The 14,314-nt window shown below is 35.8% G+C and overlaps 1 protein-coding gene across 1 annotated transcript in view; it reads left to right on the top strand.

Moving 5' to 3' along the window:
- Positions 1–4,911: 4,911 nt before the first annotated feature.
- Positions 4,912–14,314, top strand: part of LOC120282910 (ribosomal RNA small subunit methyltransferase G) — a 29,271-nt gene continuing 19,868 nt past the window's right edge. The window contains exons 1-3 of the mRNA XM_039289743.1: positions 4,912–5,140; positions 5,219–5,426; positions 8,365–8,474. Coding sequence (XP_039145677.1) covers positions 4,937–5,140; positions 5,219–5,426; positions 8,365–8,474 — 522 coding nt within the window. The 5' untranslated portion in view covers positions 4,912–4,936. The remainder of the gene's footprint in view (positions 5,141–5,218; positions 5,427–8,364; positions 8,475–14,314) is intronic.

The following is a 14,314-nucleotide window of genomic DNA, read 5'->3' as shown; positions in this document are numbered from 1 at the left end:
GAGGGTGAGTCAAGAGGTACAGGAGCGTCCCTTTTCCCCTCCGGCGTGATAGATTCTACCTCCGTTCCTCGAGTTCTTTGCGGCCATAATAGAGTGAATGGTCTAAGGGATGACCCTCCGCTGGGGCTTAGTTGCGCGTGTAACGGAGTGAAGCGTTGAGATGATCTTAGTATCTAGGGCTCAATTGTGGTTAAGGACCTTCCACCTGGACCAAAGGGTTAGGTCTATATTAAGGAAGAGATTTATCACTTGGAATCCCTGGAGCTCATTGCAACTCTATGCGAGTGCGAGGTGTTGAGATTGTTCGATTTCTCCTCCGGGACATGTATAGAGTTAGGCATAGTTAACCTTAGATTTGGGACTATGTAATTAAGGATTTCCATGACTCACCAGTGCATTGATTAGGAAACATAATAGAGGGTTCTTGCACTTGAAACAATTATCCTAGGCGGAGCATTATCCGGGTACCCCATCTTTATCGATTGCCTTACCCCGTTCTTTACTTTTGCTCTCTTACTTGTTGCTTTTACTGTTGAGAATTGAATCATTGTCACACTCATTATCATTGATCTTTTACATAGCTAAGAATCGAATTAAGTATTTTTATTCCCTACTCCCTGTGGATTCGATACCCGCTCACCCGGGATTATTACTTCGACAAACCTGTGCACTTGAGGGATATACTCAAGGGGACCTTGTCATAGAGCTAGATTTGGGTGTATATATATTTATCTATTTATTATATACTCTGTGGCTACCACTATAAGTGGATTCTCCACATCAAAAATTAAGTTAGATTATTATTCACCCTTTGAAAGACTGATTACTACTCTTAAAGCAATTTCTAATAGAAGTAATGGCGACAAAAATAAGAAATTGAAAAATTTAGTGGGAGTAATTTCTCAATGTGGAAGCTGAAGATGAAGGCAATTCTGAGGAAGGACAATTGCTTGGCAGCCATCACTGAAAGGGCAGCTAAGGTCAAAGATGACAAGTGGAATGTGATGGACTGAACACCATTGCTAATCTTCATCTGGCATTTGCTAATAGAATTCTATCAAGCGTAATAGAGAAGAAGATAGCAAAGGAGATCTGGGATCACCTCACTAAGTTGCGCGAGACCAAGTCACTCCACGAGATTTTCCTTAAGAGAAGACTCTATACTTTGCATATAGCAGAATCTACTTCAGTGACAAAGCACATGAACACACTAAACACTCTATTTTCCTAACTCACATCATTGGGACATATAATAGAGTCAGTTGAACGTGCGGAAATTCTACTCCAAAGTCTACTAGATTTATATGATCAACTCGTCGTCAACTTAATAAATAATATCTCCACGGATATTCTAGTCTTTGACAACATTGAGGCTAATGTTCTAAAGGAAGAAAGTTGGTGCCAGAACAAGGAAGACATGTTGGCAAGTTTGCAACAAGCTGAGGTCTTGATGGTGATGAGAGTAAAACCAATAGAATGTAGCTCGGGTGGGAGCTACAATCATGGTAGATCAAAGTCAAGGAGTACGAAGACTTTCAAGTGTTATCACTGTGGTAAGAAAAGTCACTTGAAAAAGGATTGTTGGAGTTTAAATAAGAAAGATTCTAATCCTCAAGGGAATGTTGCAAACACTTTAAATGATGGAGATGCCATGATATGTGAAGCAGCAATAATAACTAGTAAAAGATTTGTTGATGTATGGCTTCTTGATTCAGCAACCACTTTTCACATGACCTCTATAAGTGAATGGTTCCATCACTATGAACCTATCTCTGGGGGATCTATGTATAGCTCCAGCAATCAAGCCTTGAAGATCATTGGCATTGGCATCATCAAACTGAAGATGTCTGATGGCATGGTTCAGACCATACAAGAAGTCCGACATGTGGAGGGCTTGAAGAATAACTTGTTGTCTATAGTACAACTTGATGATCTTGGTTGCAAAATTAAAGTACAAAACAAGATCATGAAGGTAATTCGAGGATCATTAGTATGCATGAAGGGAGAGAAGATAGCTATTAATTTATACATGTTGATAGGAGAAAACTTTGCAAGAAGGAAAAACTGTAGTTGCCACAAGTAGTCCAAGTAAAAGATGCACAATGACATGGCATAGGAAACTTGGACACATATCAGAGTAAGGAATGAAGATTCTTGCAGAGAGAAATCTTCTTCAAGGTCTCACAAAGATAACACTACCCTTTTATGAGCATTGCATTGTGAGCAAGCAACATTGACTGAAGTTCAACACATCTAATTCTAGAAGCAAAACAATTCTAAAATTGTTTCACTCTAATATGTGGCAAGTACCAATTATGTCCTTAGGGGGAGCAAATTACTTTGTATCATTTATTGATGACTATTCCAGGAGATATTGGATGTATCCTATCAAGAGGAAGGCAGATGTGTTTCAAGTCTTCAAATTTTACAAAGCATAGGGTGGAACTTGGATCAGATGAGAAGATCAAGTGCTTGAGGACTGATAATGGAGGATAGTACACTAGTAAAGAATTTTATGAATTATGCAAGCAAGAAGGCGTAAAATGGTAGTTCACTACAGTATACTCCTTAACAAAATAGAGTGGCAGAGCGGATGAACAAGACTCTGTTATAAAGAACAAAAGCTATGATGGGAACTACAGGCTTAGAAAAGAAGTTCTGGATAGAAGCAGTTAGCACTGCCTGTTATGTGGTGAATCGGGCTCCATTAACTGCAATCGAGTTGAAGACACCAATGAAGATGTGGACTGGTAAGCTAGTTGACTATTCAAACCTTCATACATTTAGAAGTATCGTGTATGTAATGTATAATACCCAAGAAACTACAAAGCTAAATCCAAAATCCAGAAAATGTATATTCTTAGGATATGCTGATGGTGTTAAGGGGTACTGCTTATGGGATCCCATTGCCCATAAGGTTGTAATTAGCAAGGATATTATCTTCATAGAAGATAAAGAACAAGAGCAAGCAGATGGTGAAATCACTTCAAAAGAAATCTCAAACACTATAATAGTATAGGTAAAAGAAGAAGCTAAAGACACACTAGAGTACGAGGTACAAGGGCCAGCTAAATATGAAGTTCCAAAAGTTCGACAGTCAACTCATACAAGAAAGACACTAAGTTGGCATTCTGACTATATTATGGAGGGAACATTACATATTGTCTTCTAACTGAGAATGGAGAGCCATCAACTCTTCAAGAAGCACTAAATAATTCGGATGCATCTTAATGGATGACAGCAATGAAAGAAGAAATCAAAGCTCCTCATAAAAATAGGACATGAGAATTGATGTCACTACCACAAGGGCAAAAACCCATTGGCAACAAATGTGTCTACAAGATCAAGTGTAATAGTGATGATTAAGTAGATCGTTATTGTGCTAGATTGGTAGTGAAAGAATATGCTCAAAAGGAAGGAATTGACTTCATTAAAATATTTTCATATGTGGTTCGACTCACAACAATTTGAGTAGTCCTGGCAATGTGTGCTACATTTGACTTGCTGCTTGAGCAGTTAGAAGTCAAAACTATATTTCCTCATGGAGATCTTGAAGAAGAGATTTATATACTCCAACAAAAAGGATTTTAAGAAAAAGGTAAAAAGAACTCGGTTTGCAGGTTAAACAAATATTAGTTTAAAGCAGGCGTCAAGATGTGTATACAAGAGATTAGATTCCTTCATCATGAGGCTTGGAAATAGCAGATTCTATATGGACCCTTGTGCATATGTCAAGAGGTTTAAAGAAGAAGATTTTGTCTTCTTGTTGCTATATGTTGATGACATATTGGTCACAGGCTCCAACAAAGATCTTATTAAGGAGTTGAAGGCACAATTGGATAGGGTATTTGAAATGAAAGACTTAGGACCGGCAAACAAGATTCTAGGAATGCAAATTCATCGAGACAGAAATAATAGAAAGATTTGGCCCTCTTAGAGGACTTATCTAAAGAAGATCTTGCGACGCATCAACATATAAGACTGTAAGCCAATTTCTACCCCACTTCCTATTAATTTTAAGTTATCCTCAAGTATGTGTCCTAGCAGTAAAGAAGATAGGATAAAGATGCCTCGAGTACTATATGCATTAGCAGTGAGAAGCCTAATGTTCGCGATGATCTGTACAAGAACACACATTGCACATTCAGTGGGAGTGGTAAGTCGATGCATGGCAAATCTTGGCTGAGAGCATTGGAATGTTGTCAAGAGGATTCTCAGATATGTAAAGAGAACCTTAGATGTTGTATTATGTTATGGGGAATCAGACTTTATTGTTAGTGGATATGTTGATGCAAATTATACATGTGATTTTGATAAAAACAAATTTACTACTAGATACATGTTCACACTAGCAGAAGGAGCCGTGAGCAGGGTTTCAAAATTGCTTATGGTTTTTTACCCTAATTATTTAGGGGGTTTCCACGTAATATATGATTGTTCTTTATTTTTCAGCAATAATTTTTATTTTTTTTATACTCCCTCCGTTTCTTTTTATATGTCACAAATCCATGTTCCTTTTTATCTGCCATTTTTTAATATCAAGAAGCATTTATTATCCAAAATTGCCATTGACACTCCATTCAATTTTTTTTCTTGGAATTAAATATGAGGAAAAAATGTGAACATATAAATTAGGGGTAATTTTAGAAAGATAACCAATTTTTTATTAAATTATATGAAATAACTAACTTTCTTGGTATGTGAGATTCGGTTATTCATGACAGATAAAAAGTAACAGAAAGAGTACTGTCGTACTGCTATATTCAATCCTACATTTTATAACATGACCCACATGGAAGAAAAGAAAATTATTCACATAATTTTAAAAATAAACAAAATGACATGGGAAAACACAATAATAAATTAATAATTATATATATACGAATGAATTGAAGAGGCAAAAGTCAGGATGGCCATTTGGTGCAGCAAATTCGGTATGCCTGAAATCTCCTCTCCTCACTGCTCCGCTCTCCCCTCATTCTTCAGATGCCTCTCCATCGCATCCGCCTCCTCCCCCTCCCCCTCCCCCTCCCCCTCCGTCCCTAACAAAAGAACCCAAACCCCAATTCTCGAAACCCTCTCATCCCATAAGAAAGAGCAAATCTCTCTCTACGTCGGTGCTCTGCTCCAATGGAACCAGGTATCGCACTCTTCTCCTCCTGCCCATTGCTAAAGAAAAAGGCACCGGATTTGTGAGCTCTGGCTTTCATTCCTGCAGCGGATGAACCTGACGGCAGTGACCCAGGAGGATGAGGTGCTGAGCAGGCATGTTGAGGACTCGCTTGCCATCATCCCAATTATGCTGCGCTCCTACCTCTCTAACTGCTCATCCACTTCCTCCTGTGATGGCATTGATGTCATTGATGTCATTGATGTTGGTTCTGGCGCTGGACTACCTGGACTCATCCTTGCCATCGCTTATCCAAGTAAAATTTCACTCTTAAATTGTTCTTTTTCTTGTTGTTTAGTTACTTTGGCGTTCCTGAGAGTTGCCTACTCTCAGCCAAGTTACTTAGCTTTATCACTACTTGGACTGAATCTCTGCATCTCACCTGAGGGTTTTTATGTATTTTTATTCAGTTTTGTGTGTTGTTACTCCCAAACGCTAAGGGCAAAATGCTAGGGTGAATAAATTTAGTCCAAGCATTGATTCATCTTTAAAATAAATGTTCTGAAAAACAGGAGCTTAAAAGCAGGTAGAAAACTCAGAGCCTCCTATAGGGAATTTGACAAATTTTAAAGGAATTCCCAGTAATTACCCTTTCTATTTTAACTTTTTGTGCCATCATAGGTAAGCTTTTGTTTATATTCTTAAAAAGCATCACAAATGTGCTTAATTATACATTGGATGACATTGAGGTCATTTCTAGCATATATTAGTAGTTCCCGGATATGTTGTACTGACTATCAGTTGTGGCATCTGGACTAGATATTGTCAAAATGCTACTTTTTAAATAGAGTCAGGCATCTTACTCTCCATGCAGAACCATCCATTTTCACCTCATTATATTCATGAGGATTTATTTGTGTGCATGGTTTGAGTTTATTTATGCCTGATATTAGATATGTTATGAATCTGTTGTACTTTTTCTTTAGGCATTTGCTTCTTCACTTCTTCAGGATTTGGCAGCTTATAAGTGAAATAAATAATTCTTTCTCCCAATACTTGTGACAATTTTCGTATGATATATGTCACTCGTCTTTCTTAGCTTTTCTCCTAGATTCTTATAGCTCAACAAATCCTCATGTTTGATTCTACTCTCATGAGGGTGCCTTATTTGCTTCTTGCTTTTGTCCCAAAGTTTAGGTGCCATGTTTCTTTTGCCCTTTACATCTATATTATCTATTTGGGATTTAAATTTTCTCCACAAAATTATGTATGCATTTATTTATTTATTTTTGATATACAAAGCTTCACTTGCGAGATTTTCCTCCATCTCTTTATGGCTATGTTAAACTTAGCCTTTCCTTGGTTGCTTCATTGTTCTTTAGTTAACAACATAGCCTTGCCAAGTGTAGAGTGGTGAAAACAAGTGAATTGTGGAGTTGGTAGGTTAAAAGGTCTAATGGTGGTGTGGAATCGAGCAAAGTGAAGCCCTACTGAATAAATAACTTAAATTTGCAGCGCTTAAATTTGCAGCGTTGAATGCAATTCCAGCTTCGTAAAAAAAAATCGAGCAATGTGTTGAATGTTCTATCTCTAGCTTCTTTAGCGCATGCATCATTGATACTTGTTTGTCTAAGTCTTGCATCCTTAACATTTGGCTTCTTAATCATGAATAAATCTATAATACCTTTACTTTGTGGAGCCACCAAGTTTACTTTTTTATGTGGCCCCTTCCATGTTCAAGCTTACTTTTGCCTTTAAGTCTTTACCACTATCATATATTTCTTGCACATCATCTTCCTCATAAGCATCTTCCCCCATTGTTTCATCATCAAAATCCGCAAACATCCCATATGATTATGTCTTTTGTAACTTCCTCTCATTTATGCAATTCTCTAGCTCTTCTTTGACGTCATTAGGACATGTCTTACAAGCAATTGCATTCTTGTACCTTCTTGTTACTTTGCATGGTATATTCCTCCTTTTGTTGCCTTCCCACCAAAGTTGCAAGTGACCGAATTAGTATTGTTGGGGTTTTGAAGTAGTTATACTTCCAAGCTGTATCTTTTCTATTATCTCGGAAGCATTTGTTTTCTCCATTAGTCCATTTCCTAATTATTCTACAAGAAATACGAACAAAGGTTAAAAGTCAATAACTTGACATGTTAGAGAAAATATGATAGTTAAAGTGTGAAATAATGAAAGCAAAAAAGAAAAAAAATACAAAAGACGATAGCAATAAAATAAAGATAGAAAGTATGAACAAAGTAAAAAAAAAAAGAAAGAATTTAAATGAATAAACATAAAATCAGAATGCAAATAAATATAATAAGAAAATAAATCAGAAAATTCACTTGTTTCGATTTCTTGTTGAATTTGGCTTTTTGAAGTACTTTTTATGTTTTTCCTTTGTCTCATGCTTCTAGCAAAACACCAGCCTTGTTCCATCTATATCTTTTTATTTTTTTATTTTTTGCTATTGTATACTTCCAACAAAACACTAGCCTTGTTCCATTTACAACAAGTGCACTTTTTGCTGCCTTTTCAATTTTTTTAATTAATTACTTAATTCCTTAATTTATTCATTATGTTTAAGAAAATAGCAGCCATACACTTAAATCACATGGTTTTCTCCACTAAATTTATTTCTTTCCATATTAGTAAGTCTACCTTTTTATTTAAGCACAATTAACACTAATTGAAAGCACTAAATATAGGGTTGACCAAAAAGAAAAAAAAAAGAAAAAAAAGAAAAAAGGCGCACCTTTTTAATGCTTGGTGCTTGGCAAAAAGCACTTGCCTTGGCTTGCCTTTATTGAAGGCGCCTTATCCTAAGGGTGTTAAGGCGTAGGGGCCTCGCCTTGGTTGAGAGCCTAGGTGATTGCCTTTCTAGCTTTTAATAACATTGCCAAGAGACAACTAGAATGAAAGAGCGAGAATGACATTATGATTGGTGTTTGGTTAAATTGAATGAAATATGTTAACAAGAGATAGAGCTAATATTTTTCTATATTTGCAAGAACAAGGGTATATTCATGGTTGATGCGTAATGTTGGTTACGTCTTGCATGATTACTTCTAGTTATATGTATTACAATGCTATTAAGTATATTTGTATTAAAATGGAAAGCTGTGAAGATTCTTTATAAGGATGTGGTTTTTTAACAACCATTATCTTATTTGCTTTTGAATTTTGAACATCCCTTGTTTACATGAATGTATCTTAATTTTGAGTTCATTCAAATTCTTTTCCTATAGGTTGGAAAATCACGCTTTTAGAATCAATGCACAAACGGTGCTTATTTTTGGAACATGCTGTTAGCCATATTGGCTTGTCAAATGTGCAAATTTTACATGAAAGAGCAGAGGTAAACTAAATTATTTGTTCATCTTCATTTCCTCAGTTTAAAAACTAGGCCATGATTCTATAATATTTTATTGTTGAATGTTGCTTTGCGGCTTTTATATGAAAGTTTTCTCTATTTTGGGATTCAAGCTTCTAGGTACACTTAATCTATGTAGATTGTAACGGTAAGGAAGCGACCAACCATTTTCATTGTATTAGAGGCTTCAGTTGTCATTGCTTATTTAGCTTCAAATGAATTAGCGTTTGTACTTTTTGATTGGCCATTTCTTTCCAACGGTAATATGATCTCATAGCAAGGAATATTGAGAAATCCTTGAAACCATAAGGAAATTTTAGTAAAAGTATAGAAGTGAACCATATTTCTTAATGTTGTCAAAATTGTTGTTGCTGACACTCTTGATGAATATAAAATTATTTGAAAATAAAAAGCCTAAGGAAACTAATAATGTTTAAGTCATGCGCTTGTTCATTTAGCTTGCTTATGGACATGATCACTGAATTACAGTTGTATCATTATCATATAGTTATTGTATTTGATTCTTATTTATCCTTATATCTGTCACCCTTTTCAGCCACTCTTACAAGATGATAGAACTTTGACTTGCATAATAAATTGCGAATTTACTATATTATACTAGTATAGGCCTAATAAAATGGTCCAAGTAATTGCAATAGGAATATTGTAATATGATGTGCATGCATGTCTGTGCAGTTTTTATTTATTTATTTATTTATTTAGTTTCACTCCATTAAAGGATTTGCTCATTGAATAATAGAACTATATATATATATGACGCACACTCTTTTTCATAAAATGTTACATTGGATAGCTAAATGTTAGTTTCTATCATGTTGGTAGTCAAACCAAACCCAAAAGGTCATAATTGACATACATCCAAGGTTGTTAAAAATGCCTTTTCATGTAAGATGGGAAAGTCAAGTGCAAAAATGGATCGCAAATTCATAATAGTTTTCTGTCTCATGATTCCTGCAAATAAATAGGATTGAATTATTAAAACATCATATAAGTTTAGAGCTAGTTATTTGTGTTACTAGGACACCGGTATAGGTGCTGAGCATCCATGAATTGGAGAGTATCTGACACTAATATTTAATGGAATCCGGATATGTGACTCGGTTGTAAATATATTTGTTGAGATATTACGAAGATTACAGAGATATCTTTTAAGATATGATACAGATATGATTTTGTTCCATTTATATCATATTTGATTTCTATAGATAGTGATAGCCTAATTTTAACAGATTTGCTGCCAATTTTTTCCTTAATTTTGGCTTCTTGTATCTTTATATATTCATTTATCCTTTGCGCAGTTAAATAAATTAGAAACACACATTCTTAAATCTTTTTCTTGGTTTCAAGTTGGCATTAAAGAGCCAGGTTCCGAGGCCTTGATTAGAAGTCTCAAGAACTCTGGTTGTCCATGGCTTATCCACTAATGCTTCAACGATTGTTCTCATCTCTATCTCCCGACTTCGTTGTGATCCAGTTTGATCCTGAGTTTTATATCATGTCTTAAGCCCCAGAACACAAAACAGAATGTTTTTTCTGACGATGTGTATAAGGATTTCTTGTAGTACAAGCCATCATAGGCCTCATACTCGGGCACAGTTGCTCGTACTGGTAATTCTAGAAGTTGTCTCTCTTAAACCTCGTCTCCTGGTCTAACCACCACAAATGTAGGGGGTTAGCCTAATCTAAACACCATACTATTTCTTGAAAGAGAATGAAAAGCATCTAAGGACAATTGCTCTTTAAAATGAGTTACGTGAACCTAATAAAACCCTAGTATATTCTCCATTACTCTTTGCGGTGAACTTTCAACCCTAGGCTTATTTATATATGAATTTTAGCCTTCTCAACCCTGCTTCTTCCAACTCTTAGCCCTTGTTAATTATAGTTTCATTATTTTTGTTTCTCCACCTCCACATTGTTTATTTTCCTAGATAGACTCTGTTTTCAATTGATTGGTAATCTACACTTGGTCTCTGAGGGATCAACATCTTACTACTTGGTAAAAATTATGTGCTTTCTGTTGCCCAACATGGAGCAACCACCAGGTTTGTTGCTCAAAAATAATTTTGTGGGTATATGTCATCTTCGCAAGGCTTTATATGGTCTCAAACAGTCCCTTCGAGCATGGTTGAGGAGATTTAGTGTAGTTATCCAGCAATTTAGCATGATTTAGAGTGAAGCAGACCACTCCATGTTTTATAGATGCTCCTCTAACAGATATATTTATTTGATTGTCTATGTTGATGATATTGTTATTATAGGTGTTGATCATGATGAGATTGCAGGACTGAAACAACACCTAGTCCATTTTCAAACAAAAGATCTAGGTCAGTTGCTTTACTTCCTTGGAATTGACGTAGCTTTGTCAAAGGCAGGAATTGCTATATCATAGAGAATTTTTTTTTTTGGACATTTTGGAGGAAACCAGTATGCTGGATTGCAAGCCAACTATGCATTTAAATGTCAAGCTTCTACCTAATCAAGAGGAGTCCTTTCTAGATCTAGGTGTTAAATATTGGCTTGATATCCTTGGGATGAAGCCAAATCTTGATCTCTTTTAATCCAACGGTCTAGATTGTTTATATAGGGTTATGTTTGTTGGGTGTTGTGGGAATGAGAGAAAAGAGAGAAGGATAGAGAGGGTGAGTTCTCTTGTATTTGGAGAGTGAAAAGAGTAGTGTAAAGGAGAGCTCGTGTTCTTGCTTGATCTCATTAAAGCAAGGTAAGACCCTTGTTTTTGAGGTAAGGCTAGTTCTTAGAGCTTGGTAATCCTCTTGTGGTTTTATGCCTATTTTTTGTACTCTTGTACTTTTGTTATCCCTCATGATATAGTGAAGCATTGTTCTCCCGTGGATGTAGGCTTGCTCTTAGCCGAACCACGTTAAATTGGTGTCTCTTACTTTATTCTTGTGAGATTGGTTGTATGTTATCCTTGCATTGCCCATTCATTGTGTGATTGCTAGGTATCGTGATATTGCACACTAAGTGTTCGACGAATTGCCACACTAGTTCCGCGCTTCCTCACACGCAACTCTAGGAAGGTATTGAAGGTGAGTTGGAAAGTCGAATTACTTGACTATGACGAAGCTAGATATTTCATTTACCGTAAATGTTGTTAGTCAGTTCCTTAATTCTTCTTTTGATAGTCATTGGGATGCTGTGATTAGGATTTTGAGATACACTAAAAGATCCCCCGTAAGAGATTTAGTATACACAGATAGAGGTTATTATGATATTGTTGCTCATATAGATGCAACTTAGACAGGTCCCAACCGATAAATAGTCCACATCAGGATATTGCGTCCTGATTGGAGGTAATGTGATTTCTTAGAAGAGTAATAAGCAAAATGTTGTTACGGGGTGTAGTGCGGAGGCCAAGTATCGAGTTATGGCTTTCACTATATGTGAACTCATCTGATACAACTTCTCCAGGAATTATGTTTATGTGAAATTGTGCTCTATAAATCTCATTTGTTATAATCAAGTAGTCTTGCACATTGCCTCCAATCTAGTTTTTCATGAGTGGAAGGAGCATATTGAGATCGATTGCCATTTTATTTGTGAGAAGGTTATGTCTGGAAAAATCACTACATCGTTTGTTGGTTTCAATGAATACTTAGCATATATTTCCACTAAGTCTCTTTGAGAACCGAGGATAGCTTACATATGTGGCAAGCTTGATCCAGACAATCTATTTGCTCCAGCTTAAGGGAGAGTATTGAGAAATTATGAAGATTATAGAGATAGCCCTTGAGATATGATATAGATTTAATTTAATTGATTTTGTTCCCATTTATATTAGATTTGATTTCTATAGATAGTGATAGCCTAATTTTAAGAGATTTGCCGTCAGCTTTGTGCTTTCCTTATTTTTGGCTTATTTTATATGTAGTCATGTATCTTTTGTACAGTTAAATTAATCAGAAACACACATATTCTTCAATCTTTTCCTATGGTTTCAAGTATAAATTTATATACTTGTGTATATGTGTGTATACACATAAATCATATTGTTTTTACAAAGATGTAGAACATGAAACATGTTGCTTTTAGGTGTGTATATGTGAATTGTATTGTCTTTAGAATGATGGAGAAATTATAGTAAAGCAAATTGTGTTTGTAGAAATAATACTAAGGTTAAGGGATTTAAATTATATGAAAATTTTAATTAAAGTATATATATTTTTTTTGGTACATAAGACGCCAAAAGTAGGCCAACTCCTTATGCTGGATTGCCCAAGTACATCTTTTTCTAACAAGGGAAGGAGGTCTATAGGTGGATTGACTAAAATACTTCTGCCATCTTGACAGTTTGGAGCCAAATTGGCTAGAAAGTCCGCACACTTGTTATCCTCTTGAAAGATATATCGAATCTTTTTGACCCAACTTTCCTTCATTAACGTACACTACATCATGTATCAAGATAGAGTAAGAATGACAATCTTCTATATTCCAAGTTAAAAGCTTAATCACCATTGCTACGTTTAGGTCAACAATAATTGATGAAAGACTGAAATTTGTTGCTAGCAATAGTTTTTCACAGATACCCTAGATTTGTACCATAAGGCTATTCGTATGACAAATATTAGTAATAAACCCTTCCACCCCTAACCCACTGTCCAAATATCTCTGATCAAACCACCAACTGAGGCCGTATTTGTTTCAGCTTTAAAAGCACCATTACTATTTGAGATAAAACACCCAAGGGGTCGGTGGCCTTCACCTTACAAGCTATCCCTCATGCTCTATTATCTTTTCCATACCCATGGTAGTAGCCATTTCCCTTGCAATCTTCCTTACCATATCAAAAACCTGTAGTTGTTGCTCATGTCTTTGCTGGAACATCAAACATTATGGTTCTTCCAAATATACCACGAAGTCATACTAAATTGAGTGCACCAATCGATGGCGTCGCATCTTACTAATTTATTAATATTAATAGTCACCAATTTTTCTTTCAATCTCAAGGAAAAGAAGCATAACACGTCAATCTTAAAATTCATCCAGTAGCTCCATACTCCTCTAGCATAAGTGCAATCTGGAAACAAGTGTAAGATTCAACATCATGCATGCAACATGGGCAAGTCACATTACTAACCATATGCTTCTTTAAGCTATTTTCATTAGTGTTAAGCCTATAATTATGGAGTAACCAAATGAAGAAACATACTCATTCAGCGTTGGGGAGTTTTCAATCCATGCAAGGTTTTGTCAAAGGTTTGAATAGTGACTTTGTTATCTTGAAGTGGTTGATAGGTGGACTTGGTAGAGAACAGCCTGAACTTTCACTAAGCTAATGTTTTCTGTCAGGTACCACTTTAAATCTTGGAACTAGCATGGCTTCAATTTCCTTGCGCTTATCAATTGCTAACAAATTACGGATACTGGCCAAATTCCACTATCCATCACCATTTTAAATAATTAGCGATCGTCAAATTCAAAATATCTCCATTGGCATCACTTAAAGCTTGAGAAAGCAAAAGTGAATCTCTAACACACCAATCTCTCCAAATTTTAATGGATGTGCCATCACCAATCAGCCACTTTCTGCCCAAATTGAGTAATGGTCTACATTTGATTAATCTTGTCGAAGGTGATGAAGCACCTCGGCTCATAGGCACATAGTCAGAATTTCTATGTTGTAAATATTTGCTGCAGAAAATTGAGTAGGTTAAAGAGTTACCACCATTTTCAAGATGCCAACCAATCTTTGGTGAGAGGGAGATTAGCCTTTGATCTTCTGAGTTTGCCAAGTGGACTAAGTACCCGTGCAAGGAAGAAAAGCCTTCAAGAGATGCTTTTGA

The sequence above is a fragment of the Dioscorea cayenensis genome, chromosome 3 (assembly GCF_009730915.1).
Source record: "Dioscorea cayenensis subsp. rotundata cultivar TDr96_F1 chromosome 3, TDr96_F1_v2_PseudoChromosome.rev07_lg8_w22 25.fasta, whole genome shotgun sequence".
NCBI lineage: Eukaryota > Viridiplantae > Streptophyta > Magnoliopsida > Dioscoreales > Dioscoreaceae > Dioscorea > Dioscorea cayenensis.
Note: the sequence above shows the minus strand (reverse complement) of the source record. Positions and strands in the feature narration are given on the sequence as shown.